This window comes from Phodopus roborovskii, unplaced genomic scaffold (assembly GCF_943737965.1).
Source record: "Phodopus roborovskii unplaced genomic scaffold, PHOROB, whole genome shotgun sequence".
In the NCBI taxonomy this organism is placed as follows: domain Eukaryota; kingdom Metazoa; phylum Chordata; class Mammalia; order Rodentia; family Cricetidae; genus Phodopus; species Phodopus roborovskii.
Genome location: NW_026126436.1, coordinates 3,198,291 through 3,211,763, shown reverse-complemented (window position 1 = coordinate 3,211,763; position 13,473 = coordinate 3,198,291). Strand labels below are relative to the sequence as shown.

The following is a 13,473-nucleotide window of genomic DNA, read 5'->3' as shown; positions in this document are numbered from 1 at the left end:
AGACGGACGCCCTAGTTTTGCGTCTCGGCTGGGGTCTCACCCGCCACAAACGCCAGAAGGAACTTATCACCTAGGAGCTTAAGCGGTTTACCGGAAGGGAGAAATCGTGCGTTTTTTGAGCACTCTTGATGTGTATAATTGAAGAGAACGACATTTAAACTAGTAATTTTAACTTGCATGCTGCAAGCTTTTTTTTTTTTAAAATCTTATCTTTATCCTCCAGCAGGTAGTCACCAGGATCCTTGAAATTTCCCTACTCATGGGGCCTTTAGAGGGCCTTTTTGTTCTGTCCCCCACACCACACACCTCGCAGTGTATCATATGTAACTGCTCAAAACAGCTCCAGATGCATAATATACCTCTAGTTCTCAGTGTTTATGTCACAGGCATTATGAGTGAGGCTTAACCCCGTGTGCTTTTTCAGATTTTTTTCTCTTGTGGGAGCTTGAGGATCAAGCTGGAATCATTAGGGTTGGTGGCAAGTGTTGATGTCCTGGCTTCTCCCTCTCCCGGGTCAACGCCCCCTAAGTCAGCTGAAAGCAGTCTTGATGATTTGGCACCCCATATTCCTGCCCTACTTAACACCCCCTGTTACTTGTTCTTGTGTGGCTATGTGCCCCCAAACTTCCAAAGCCAACCAGGCTACAGTTCTTCCCTTTCGAGAAGTGGCTGGAGTAGATAGTCTGGTTAAAGTACATGTCCCCTTCTCACTCTCAGAACTTTCTCAAACAGAAAAGAAACTTGGTTCCTATACCTCTAACTCTACTGCTTTCATGAAAGAGTTCCAGTATATCACCCAATCTATAGCCTCATCTTTCATGATATGTACATGGTTTTGACCAACAGCCTACTACCTGAGGAATGCAGATGAGTTTGGGAGTAGGCTAGTGCCCATGCAGATGTAGTTCACCAGACTAATGCAGTGCACCCTGCTGGGGCAGAGGCTGTTCCTGATCAGGAGCCCCATTGGGAGTACAATACTCCAGGGGGAATTCTAGCTAGAGATCAGTTTACAACCTGCCTCATGACTGGTCTCTGCTTGAGGTCCCTCAAGCCAGTAAACTATGATAAACTTCTGGAGATAGTTCAGGACAGACATGGAAAATCCCTCTCAGTTCCTAGAATGCCTTACAAAGGCCTTCTTACAGTTTATAAACCTGACCCTGAAAACCCAGAGGGAAGGCAACTCCTTATGACATATTTTTCCCCAAGAGTTCCCCTGACATTAGGGTTAAGCTTAGACATCTGGAGAGAGGACCTCTAACCCCACAGACAGAAGTCTTAATGGTGACTTTTAAAGTGTACTATGAGAGAGATGAGAAAGTCCTTAAACAAAAATACCAGATGCTGGCCAAGGCCATCTGACCAGCCACAGAGTCTGCCCAGGATCCCTTGCCTTCTGAGGCTCAAGGACTGCAGCATCCATGTTTTAAATGTGGTCAAGAGGGTCATTGGGTTCAAGCTTGCCCTAATCCCCATGCACCACTCAAACCATGTCCAAAATGCCATGAAGAGGGCCACTGGTCAGTAGATTGTCCTCATGTCCCTTATGGCAAGAGGACATCAGACACAGACAGCCCTCTAGCTGACTTCCTAGCCCTGGCCATGGATCACGATGAGTGCATGGGCCCGGGCTCTCTTGACCTGACCACCTGTCATCTCCAACAGGGAGCCCCTGGTGAACCTCAAGGTATCAGGGTGACCCATCTCCTTCCTCTTGGACACTGGTGCCACATACTCAGTCCTGAGGGAGTTTTGGGGACCCACCTCTCCTCATCTCCCTATGTTGGGGTAGGGGAACAGCCTTACCTTGATGGGAGATGTCATTCTATAAATGTTTCTCATACTGGTTAATGAATAAAGCACTGTTGGCCAATAGGAAAGGAAGATAGGAGGGACTAGGAGAGAAGGAGGAAAAAGGAAGTAGTAAGGAGAGTCAACATGGAGATGCTGGGGAGACCAGACGCAGGCCTCATTCCCCAGTAAGGTGAAAGCACGTGAAAATATTAGATTAACAGAAATGGGTTAATAATTAAGACAGAGCTAGCCGATAAGAAACAAGTAACTGGCCAACAGCGTTATATCAAATACAGAGTCTCAGTGTGTTAATTGGGGCTGGCACGGCAGTGGGACAAGACCAGCTGCGGGCGGAAAAACCCTACTCCTTACATTACCTACCTCATCAGACTCCACCACTCAATTGCATTTTCAGAGGAATTCCCCTCACTCATTTTTGATTATAGCTACCTGTCCTGTGTCCCTACTGGGAATGGATCTTTTAGCCAAGGTAGGAGCTTCTATTTACTTTGCTCCCCCCATTCACCTAACCCCAGACTTGTTAGTGGCTCCTCTCCTACTCCTCCTAGACACCCACCCTACTGGTTCCAATATGTCATTTCCTCTGCCAGCCTCTCAGGTATACCCCCCCCAAGTCTGGGACACCCAAAACCCTTCTGTAGTTAACACCATTCCCCCACTGTCATTCAGTTATAGGACCCCTTGAGGTAATCACCCAAGTCCAGGGCCCACTCCCACTCCAGAGCCTCAGAGGACTTAAACTTAAGGAAAAAGTTACTCTGTCCTACATCCTCTCCCTTCAGCACCCCTATACTAGCAGTTAAAAAACCTAATGGGACCTACCGCCTAGTTCAAGACCTCCGGCTCATTAACTCTGCAGTGGTCCCCCTCCATTCTATGGTGCCTAATCCTTACACACTTCTTTCCACTATCCCCTCAGGGACCTCTCATTTCTCAGTTTTGGATCTTAAGGATGCCCTTTCCTTTATCCCTCTCGTCATTCAGTCTCAAAATATCTTTGCTTTCACCTGGACTGACCCTGACCTCCACACAGCTCACCTGGACTGTTCTACCTCAGGGATTCAGGGATAGCCCACATCCATTTGGCCAGGCTCTGGCTTCTGACCTACTCTCTCTGTCTTTCCCAAAATCTAAAATCATACAGTTTGTAGATGATATTTTACTTTGCAACTCATCCTTAAAAGTTAGCCAAACTGATTCTAAATTTCTTGTCCAGCAGGGGTTATAGAGTCCCACCTTCCAAGGTCCAACATTCACACCTCAGGTCACCTACATGGGAATAACCATTACCCCAACTCATAAAGCTATTGCCTTAGACAGGACAAACCTAATCCAGTCTCTCACAGTTCCTTCTACTAAAGAGGAGATTTTATCATTTCTAGGAATAGCTGGCTTCTTACATTCCTGGATCCCTTCTTAATCTCTCCTTGCCATCCATTATATGAGGCAGCTCTTGGCTCTTCATATGAACCCCTCCTTAACAAACTCTACCTCCTTCCTGAGGTTCTTTCTCTACAGGTAGCACTAATAGAAGATGCCACACTTACTTTCCAATCCTGCCCACCCCTAAATATCTCAAATCTTCTACCTCAACTTGACACTAACTATTCCCCATCCCATTCCGGCATTGAAACTATAGAAGAGCTATTGCCCCATCCTTCACACATATGGGAGGGCACACTACCTCAGGCCACTTATACCTGGTACACAGATGGCAGCTCCTTTTTACATGAGGGGACCCATTGAGCGGGCTATGACATAGTGTCAGATACCAGGGTAGTGGAGGCATGGGCATTCCCTGCCCATACTATTAACCAGTAGGCTGAATTAATAGCTCTTACCTGTGCCTTCCAATCAGCACAGGGACAATCCCTAAATGTTTACACAGACTCCAAATATGTCTTTCACATCCTCCTGTCCCATGCTGCTATCTGGAATGAGCGTGGGCTACTTACTACAAAAGGAGGATCCATAACTAACTCAGGTCAAATTAAGGCCATGCTAAAGGTCTCCCAGCTACCCAAAGCTATATAGGGAGTATTCACTGCTGGTCTCATCAGACTGACATCTCCATTATCTTTAAGGGAAACAACCCGGCTGATGAAGCATCTAGGGCTACAACCCTTCGAGACTCAGACTCACCTCACCCACCGCAGGGAGTTCATACACTACAACCAACATCCTCACAGTCACCTCCTGACCCTGGACAAATTCTGTCCTATTCACACCAGCTCTTTCATCCTAACAGCACAGCTCTGTCTCGCTTTGTCAAGGCTCACCTCAGCCCACTCCTGAGCACTTGCATTTTTTAAAAACTATCACTGCTCTTGTAAAAGCTGTCAGATGTCAGACCCTAACTGCAGGTATTCCTACCCACCAAGCCAGGGACTCTCTCCCAGGGACTGACTGGAAACTTGGCTTTACCCACATGCCCACAGTCAGATGAGTCAAATATCTCCTGGTATTAGTTGATACCTTCTCAGGGTGCGCAGGTGCGCTTCCAACCACTAACAAAAAAGCCCAGACAATCTCTGACATCCTTCTCAGGAAAATTATTCCAGGTTGGAATTCCAGCTTCTCTTCAGTCAGACAATGGTCCTGAGTTCACCTCTCAGATCTCCCAAACCCTATCTAAAGCTCTCAACATCCCTTGGCATATCCCCTGTCATCCCCAGTCCTCAGGGAAGGTAGAGCGAACTAACCATTCCTTAAAAAACACTCTTGTTATAACAAGTGTCACAGGAATTTTACCTTGGCTGGTTAAAGCTCTTGCCTCTGGCTCTTTTCAGGCTTAGGGCTTTCCCCAAATGATCCCTTTTCATCTCACCCTTTGAACTCACGTAGGATGGAAAGTCACTGGAAGTGTAGCAACTCACAGACCTGCTTCAGGGAAAGCGTCTCCCTGATGTAACAACTCTGTTTCTCTAGGGGAAGGTTTCTTCCAAAGAAAGTGTTACAGTCCTGCTCTGCTCCACTCTGGCTCTGGTGGAAAAGTTGTTACTTCTTTGTTTCTCAACATTTTGACAAAAGAAAGTCTCATCCAAACCTCATCTTTTATTCCGAGGGAAGAATCCATGAGGGCGGCTACCTCTGCCAGGGTGGGTGGAGATTTTTAGGGTGGGAGGAGATTTTTTAGGTTGGGAATTGGTCAGATTTCAATCCTTGAGCTTGAAAAACTCCGAGATGAGCTGAATTTCACAGTCAGGGATTGGTTGGTTTTCCTGCTCAGCTATTGGTTGGTTGATTTTTGTACTGAGTCAGTCAGGGGTAGGTTTCTGTTTGGTTTTGGAGCCAAAGTGTGTTTCTTAGGTTCTTGTTTCTGGGCTAAAGTGTGTTTCTTTTACTTGCTGTGGTTTCAGGGTCAAGGTGGGTTTCTTTCATTGGCTCTGGTTTCAGGGTCAGGATTTTTTGTTTGCTTGTTTGTTTTTTTGGCTATCCCCTTTACCCTACACTAGTATTATGCTATAAATTTCACGTGTGTGTGTGTGTGTGTGTGTGTGTGTGTGTGTGTGTGTGTGTGTGTGTCTGGGGTGGGGGATGTAAGCACCGAAGCTGTGATAAAAGCTTCCTTGGCAGTCTGGAGCCAAGGAATATCACAACTTTGCAGCTCTGCTCCAGGGAAAGGTTTCTCTGGTCAGCAGAGATTGACAGCTCAGTTTAGGTCCAGCTAAGTGTTATAGCTCTCTGCTCAGCTAAGGGAAATGTTTCCCCAGTGAAAGTGTTATAGTTCTGTTCTGACTCCCTCAAAAGTTGTTACAGCTGGCCCCTGCTCTGGTGAAAATGTCACACCACACAAGCCTCACTGGAGATTTATTGGGAGGGAAAAATCCAGAAGGGTGCTAAACAACAAACTCTGAGGTGCTAAACAACAAACGGAACAAAATACAGAGACTATATAGGGTTTCTTGATAGTGGTGGGGCTTTCCAAAGTGGGTTGGGATTGGTGGGTTTTTGTGGCTTGACTCTGGGGTGAGCTAAGAGATTGATGGGATTTGAAGTTCTTGGCTTTGATCTTGGAGTCAAGTCAGGGTCAGGGTGTTTTCCTGACCCCACCCTTTTTTTTAACCTTACAGGGCATCTGGCAGACCCAGTGGTTTCTTTTTCTTTCTTTTTCCAGACAGGGTTTCTCTGTGTAACAGCTCTGGCTGTCCTGGAACTCACTTTGTAGATCAGGCTGGCCTCGAACCCACAGAGATCCACCTGCCTCTGCCTCCCAAGTGCTGGAATTAAAGGCATGCACCACCACTGTCCAGCTCAGGAGTTTCTTGTTAGAATATTTTATTACTGTTCTCTATGACCATTGGGAAGGTACTGAGTTGTTTCTCTCCACATTACCTGGGGATATTTATTGGAATTCTGAATTAGTGCTGGGTCTATAAATTGGACACAGAGAACAGGTATTTTGTACATTCTTTTCTGCTACCAAAAAAAAAAAAAAAAAAAAAAAGAAATCATGCTAGCCACAGGCAGCATTGTCACATGGACATATATTCCCTGGCTTAAAGAGGTAGATTTTTTGGATGGGAAACTTGTAAGGTCAATGCAGTGTCACTAAATTGACCCGAGAGTAGGTTCTTGCTCCAAATAAACTCTTAGCACCAAAGCTCAGTGTACAGCATTTTTAAAGGAAAAAACCCACAATGACATCATTGTCAGGTGTAGGTCAGGAGGACCAGTAGGTATTTTGCTTATGTATCTGAGCCATGGAAAGCCCTGACCATGCTACCGAAGTTGATGTGACCGTTTCAGGGGGTTAAGGAACTGAAAAAGTTCCTAAGCAGACACAAAGTGGAGTGGGGGTGAAGGCAGTACTTTAGTCACATCATTCCTCGTTTATTTCAGTTATGTTTAAATCTTTGATTCCTACGAAAGGGCAGGTACTAGTTCCTCAGGATCATTAGACCTCAGAGGAGGATGCAAGGACTTGTGGAGCCTGTAAGGTGTCAGCCATAGATGCCAATCAAACCAGCCACGGAACCAGGGGTTAATGGCCTTTTAATGTAAAATGTCAGAACCAAATGTTATTTGGACACATAGTGATAACTCAATAAATAAACCAGACACTTTTTAAAATAACTTACTTTTAGATAGTCTTTGGGGCTAGCCCCATAGGAAACATTATGGCCAATATTACCAGGCGTCCACAGGGAGGAAGGGGCACCATGATTCTCACCTCCATGTCTCTTGTTGGATTTCTTAGTTTCCACTGTGTGCGGGCTGTACAGCCAGAGCAGGGCTGGAGCGCTGGTCCCGTAGTCTCTGGAAGGTGGTTGCTTTGGGTGGACACTCACTGTCTGGGCTTTCTTCCTTCTCAGGCACTGTTGTTTTATTTACCTGGGTGTGGTGGATCCACTGAATGGCACCTGTCACTGTTTAGATGGATGTCCATAGTTTAGCCTGTGTGCTGACTGGGCCTGTGACACGGTCTCTGACTTACATTATTTAAAACTCTCTTGAGAACTTTTTACAGAATCAAGTAATTACCTCGGCCTAAGAATGAGGATTTTTTCTTCTAAGAGGGAAATTGGAAGCCAGGGTAAAAGGCATGGCCATCTCAACTCCCTTTCAAGTCTGTCTTAGGATGTTCTATTGCTGTGAAGAGACACCATGACCATGGCAACTCTTATAAAGAAAGCATTTAATTGGGTCTTGGTTACAGTTTCAGAGGTTCAGTCCATTATCATCACGGTGGGAGCATGGCAGTGCAGGGGGCCGAGAGTGCTTCATCTTGCAGGTAGCAGGAAGTATGCTGAGCATATGAAACTTCAAAGCCCACCCCCACAGTGACACATTTCGTCCAACAAGGCCACACCTCCCTTTGGGGGGGGCACTTTCTTGCAAATCACCACAAAGTCCCCCAAGTGTCAGGAGGCAGGCTTAAGTACAAGGTTCCTGTGTTCACTGCACTGAGTCAGTTTGGGAGACTTTAAGAGTGTAGAGAAATTGGCTTTGGTTATTCCATACATTTAGGATATGGGCAAAAGAACCCATTCTCCTGTCACAGGAGACATCAGGAGGCTGACCTGGTCTGGCCTACACAGCTGGAGACAGGAGCAGCACACTTCCTGCAAATCTTATTTCCCACGCATCCTTATCCTGTGATGAGACTAGCATGCCATCCTCTGATGGGGTTTGTGATCCACCTAAGGGAACTACTTGAGCCTGGAGATGTCTGTAATTTTTTTTACTAAGCCACAAAATCTAATTTTATCATACAAAATCCATCCTTATCCAAACTATTTCTTAAACCATATATATATATATATAAATCACCTCACACTTTATCACCACCTTAACATTTTTCTCTTAACATCCTGATTTTTTTTTTCTTTTCTTTTTTTCTTTTTGGATTTTAAAGACAGGGTTTCTTTGTTTAACAGCCTTAGCTGTCCTGTAACTCACTTTGTAGATCAGTCTGGCCTCAAACTCACAGAGATCCATTTGCCTCTTCCTTCTTAGCTCTGGGATTAAGGGCACATGCCACAATGCCTGGCTGTGTTTTGTTTTTTTGAAATTTCATTTCCTTTAAGAGCTGAACCCAAATTATGTACTTGGAAGGTGGTGGTTTGAATAAGACTTGCCCCCATAAACTAGGAGGTGGTAGTTTGTGCCTTTAATCCTTGTACTCAGAAAGCAGAGGCAGGCGGATCTCTGTGAGTTTGAGGCCAGCCTGGTCTACACAGCGAGTTCCAAAACAGCCAGGGCCACACAGAGAAACCCTGTCTTGAAAAGCAAACAAAAACTGGTCTCTATAAACTCATGCATTTGAATGCTTAGTCGGGGGGGGGGGGGGTGTTGCTCTCAAGCTTCAAAGGCCCATGCTAGACCCAGTTCTCTCTGCTGCCTGCAGATCATTGGGCTGTAGGAATCTCAGCTCCTTCTCCAGCACCAGGTCTGCCTGTGTACCACTATGCTCCCTGCCAAGATGATTATGGACTAAACTCCTGAGATGTAAGCAAGCAAATTAAATGCTTTTTTTTTTTTTTTGGATAAAAATTGCCTTGGTCATGGTGTCTTTACAGCAATAGAACAAGTGGCAAAGACATGGCACACTGCAGCAAATTAAAATTACCTGTACATAGACTTTTAACTATAAACATTTTCTGTTACAAGTGTTTCTGTTGATTGTGTGGGGTTTCTTTTTGTAGCCTGGCTGTCCTGAAACTCTCTCTATAGACCAGTCTGGCCTCCAAATAACAGAAATCTGCTTGCTTCTGCCTCCCAAGTGCTGGGATCTAAGCTGTGTCCCACCACTGTCCAGCAGACTTTTTCTCTTGCAATTTTACAGCTTTTAACCTCCCATTCCCACCCCACCCCCAGCATTCCCCAGGTTGCCATGGTCTTACAGATCCTGGAAGTATGCATTTCAGCAAAAGCTTCAGAGACACCATAAGACCCAAATTACATAGACATCTTATAATCTCTTACTTGTCTCTGCCTCTCCAAGTGTGCACTGCACTGCCACACCCACCTTCCAGGCCTTTTTAATGAGATGATTTTGAGGCTGTGGGAACGGGTAAGTTATCCAAATAACATGCTATCTGGCCAAAACACCTGGCCAGACTGGGTAGCTGGGGACAGGAAGGAGACTAACAGCTCATCATTCACTTTCCCATGACAATCCAAGTTGAAATGGCACCTGCTTATCAGAATTCTTTCCCAAACCCGCAGGGACTACCCTATGGGCAAAGAAATCATTCTACATAGGCATGATTTGGGAGGCCCCTTCTTAGCTAGATATGTTAAGAACTGTGGTCAGTGCAATTTGAGTTAAACAGTGCTATAAAGCAGAATCTTTATACCACACCACGTGGTTCTGCCAACTTACCCTTTTCCCTCTTCTGCAAAGCCTGCATGCAGCAGCTTATGGACCACAGAAAACGGTGAGGCATAAACCCTTACCGTATTTGAAAGACTAGAAATCTGTGAGCTAGCATGGTCTGATTAGCAGATAGGATCAAACCCCACTCTTTACACTCCTGCAATATTCCTCATACTCCATTAAGAATGATCAATATAGCTGGCCCTGCCCCTTGCTGAATATCGCAGCAGGAAAGCTCCCCACACTCCCACTCAGGAAAGATGGCCCCACCTCTCACCATGGGATGCACCTTACCTGGCCGCACACTGGAGCTGAGCCCTCCCCTTCTGCTATGTGGTGGCATGAATGAGGGAAAGGTCCCCCCCACCACTTTGCTACCCATGGTTCACTAAAGAACTGGCCCCATGATCACTAGGGAGTTGGAGAACTAGCCTTGTTCCTCACAGGTTGCAGCACATGGGAAATTGGGCCTTGCACCCAGACTGGCAGTACACTAGCGCTGACCCTGTTGGTGATGGTGCAGGTGACCCTGCCTGGCCTCTTATGCCCCCAGCAGCTATCAGCAAAGAGTGCACTGCATCTTGCCTAGGCAAGACAGTAGAGCTGGCCCTATATAAGTCCCTCTGCTTGTCCAGTTATCAGCTGTCCTTTCCCACCGCAGCAGAAGCTGCCACTCTCCTGGACTTCTTCTCATACATTTTTCTTAAGAGTTCTGGATGAAGATCTTCCATCAGCAGAAGAACCTTTGCTGAGATGTTCCCTTTGTGGGGGACTGAGCAGAGTAAGTAACAACTTGTCATTGGAGCCACAGGGGATTGCTACATTTCTGCAGGGCTTTTCCCTTTAGCAGAGTGGGGCCACAGCTGAGAAGAAACGGAAACCTCTGCTGGAAAACCCCCTTAAAGGGGGGCAGTGGTGGTGGAGCAGGACTCAGATGTAAGGCTAAGAGGAACAGGATCATCCCCCACCTCACCCCAGCTTCAGGTATGTCCTGATTCCCAACAAGCCGGTATACCTTTCTCCTTACAGCTGTAGGTATCCATGATACCTCCCTTCACAGCTTCGGGTATATATAGCCCGACTTCCCAACAGTCAGGATGCTTTTCCCTCCAGAGCTGTAACACTTGCAATGACGAGATTCTTCTTTTTTATGCCTTTCTTTTTGTTTTGTTTTGTTGGGGGAGAGGTTTCAAGAACAGAGGGAGGATGGAGGTGGGTGAGATAAGGGTACATAATGTGAAAGCCCATAGAATCAATGAAAATTAAAACAAGAATGATCAACGATTAACTCAATAACTTTTAATAGTTTTCAGAATATAAGCTGCATAGCGTTTTTGAATAAAAAATAATATAACTTTAAGTACATGCTTCAAGACACTCTGTTAAACTTTAAGCAATCTGTCTTTGATGACCACTACATAAGGTAGCACACTTCACAGTGTAGCCTGCAAACAGACATGGAGACAGATACACAGCACAATGTTTACAAACAACATTTAAATAGAATACAGCACATGATTTCAAGTATTCAAACACTGCTTTCTGGCCAAGTAAAAATGCCCCCACCCCCACGCAAACAAAACCCAACATCACTATGTTCTGTGGGAGTGAGGAGAAGATGGATCTGTTTAGCTCTTGTGGCTACAACATTCTTTTATTCCTTTCCACAGTGAGACTGGCTCAGAGTAGCTTGAAAGCAGTATGAGGAATAGTTCTTCCTCTTAACATTGGGGAAAGGTGGCTAAAGAAATAAATTACAGCAAGGGGCTATGGCAGTCAGAATGAAGAAAGGGAGAGCCACCTTTCCATTATTGCATAGTCTCCCGAGCAGCTGCTGTGAAGGGCACAAAGCTGCTTTGTTTTTTGCACAACTCTATGACCATCTTTGCTAGAACTTTGCTGGTTGCTTTATGAGAACATCCCTGCCAAGTTTTCTGCTTTCTGAGCAGGATAAGAAGTGCCCCACCAAGTGACTACACGTAGAGCTTAAGGCAGGGACCAGAATGCAGCTCCCTTTAGTCCTTTCTCCAAAGGACCGCAGAGAAGGCAGCCCCAAGCTCCTGGAAGCATTTCTTCAAGAAAGGCGTTAAAGCCACTGCCACAGGAAAGCAGCTGGCTAGACTCCAGAGAGGGGACAGTGTGACCTCTAGCTGGTCCCTAGTTACAAGCCCTGGCACTGCTTGAGAGCCTTCTGTACTCAGCACAGCAGGGAGTTTGAGAGCTTGCACTAGGCTCTGCTATGATGTAAATACAAACATATAGTGCAATAAGTATTTTTTATATAACCGCTGGATACAGTAAAAAAAAAAAAACAAAAAAAAAAATAACAACAACAACAACAACAACAAAAAAAACCAAAACCAGGTCAAGATAAAGTCCTATTGGAGCACGGAGCTCACAAACAGTTGTCTAGAGGGAAGATGCTGTGATCACGCAGCCTCACTAAAGACTGTTTCTGCTCTATGAGTCAGATGCTGTCACCAGCTCAAACCACTGCCTCAGGGCATCACTGAGGGTCTCAGGAAGTGAATTCACATCTCGAAGAATGATGTAAAATGGAAATGGGAACTCTTCCATGTAAGATCGGATTTCTGGCATCTCTCCTGGTCCTTTAAATATTGGTACTTTAATGTCCAAGATAGAATCCTGTTAAAAAAAAAGACATTTTGAAAGAAATAGGAAAATTAAACCATATCCTTGACTGGCTCACTGGTGCCTCATTAGCTGACAATTTGTTATTACTGTGTAAGAGAAATTACCAAAATGTTCATGAAGGAGGCCCTCTTTCTGAGTTCCTCTTCTAGGATAAGAAACAATTCAAGGAAGAGGAACAAATAAGAAACTCTACTTTCCTTGCAACATTGTCTGTTCTATGGAGAAATGCCCACTTACCCTGCCAGCCAGGATCAGTGCACTCTGCAGCTATATGCTTCTTTAGACTGAGTTTGACAGCTGCTGGGATGGTGGGAGAGGTCCCTATTTAAAGGCTCAGGCCCACTTTGACAACTGCCCTACTTTTCATGCAGAGGGAAGGAAACCATATTCCAGAAGAAGGCTTTCAGAGTCTGTGAATTTCTGTTCTCCTACGTATGGCCTATATTTTATTCTTTCTGTGTTGGGAAGGATGTTCTTCACTGTGTGAAGCTTAATGAAGAAAAGTGCACAAAGCACCAGCACCCCATATGACAGAGCACCCCAGATGATGGAGCATCTCAGAAGACAGAGCACCCCAGATGGCACAGCAGCAGCCATACTTCAGAGCAGGTTCAAGGGGGTCCTTTATCTGTAGAATCATGGCTTTTGGCAATCACTCACCCGTGAATTGGGATTATCCAACACAACAAAAATGACGAAGATGTTGGCATTCTGGGCAGCCTGGACTGCTGCCAGTACTCTGTCTTTGCCTTCAAGGAAAAGGCCACGTCCATCAGAAACTATGAGCAGTAGCTGAGCAGTCTCTGTAGAAGCGGTACATTAGAGGAGGAAGGAAAAAGCAAAACCCGTTTAACAATTGAAAACCATCTGTGGGCCCTCTAAAACCAAACTGCTACATTCTTCAGATGCAGGAGAGGTCTATGGTCAGACCTATTACTCAGGAGAGACAAGACACTCAACCGATCAGTACAGTGGTGCTTCAGGGAAGGTCAAATTTAGATCAACTTCAATTGTGAAGCAACTGACTACCCTGCCCCAACAGGGTTTATCCTTAGCCCTGGCTATCCCGGAACTCGTTCTGTAGACCAGGCTGGCCTCAAACTCAAAGAGACCCACATGCTTCTGCCTCCTGAGTGCTGGGATTCAAGGCATGTGCTACCACTGCTTGGCTAAAGATT

General features: G+C 45.5%; 1 protein-coding gene across 1 annotated transcript in view; it reads right to left on the bottom strand.

Annotated features, from left to right (window-relative positions):
* Nucleotides 1–12,012: 12,012 nt before the first annotated feature.
* The window catches only part of Mdn1 (midasin AAA ATPase 1), a 134,037-nt gene continuing 132,576 nt past the window's right edge, over nt 12,013–13,473 (bottom strand). Inside the window, exons 101-102 of the mRNA XM_051187490.1 lie at nt 12,956–13,098; nt 12,013–12,286 (exon numbers count right to left, since the gene is read on the bottom strand). Coding sequence (XP_051043447.1) covers nt 12,101–12,286; nt 12,956–13,098 — 329 coding nt within the window. The 3' untranslated portion in view covers nt 12,013–12,100. The remainder of the gene's footprint in view (nt 12,287–12,955; nt 13,099–13,473) is intronic.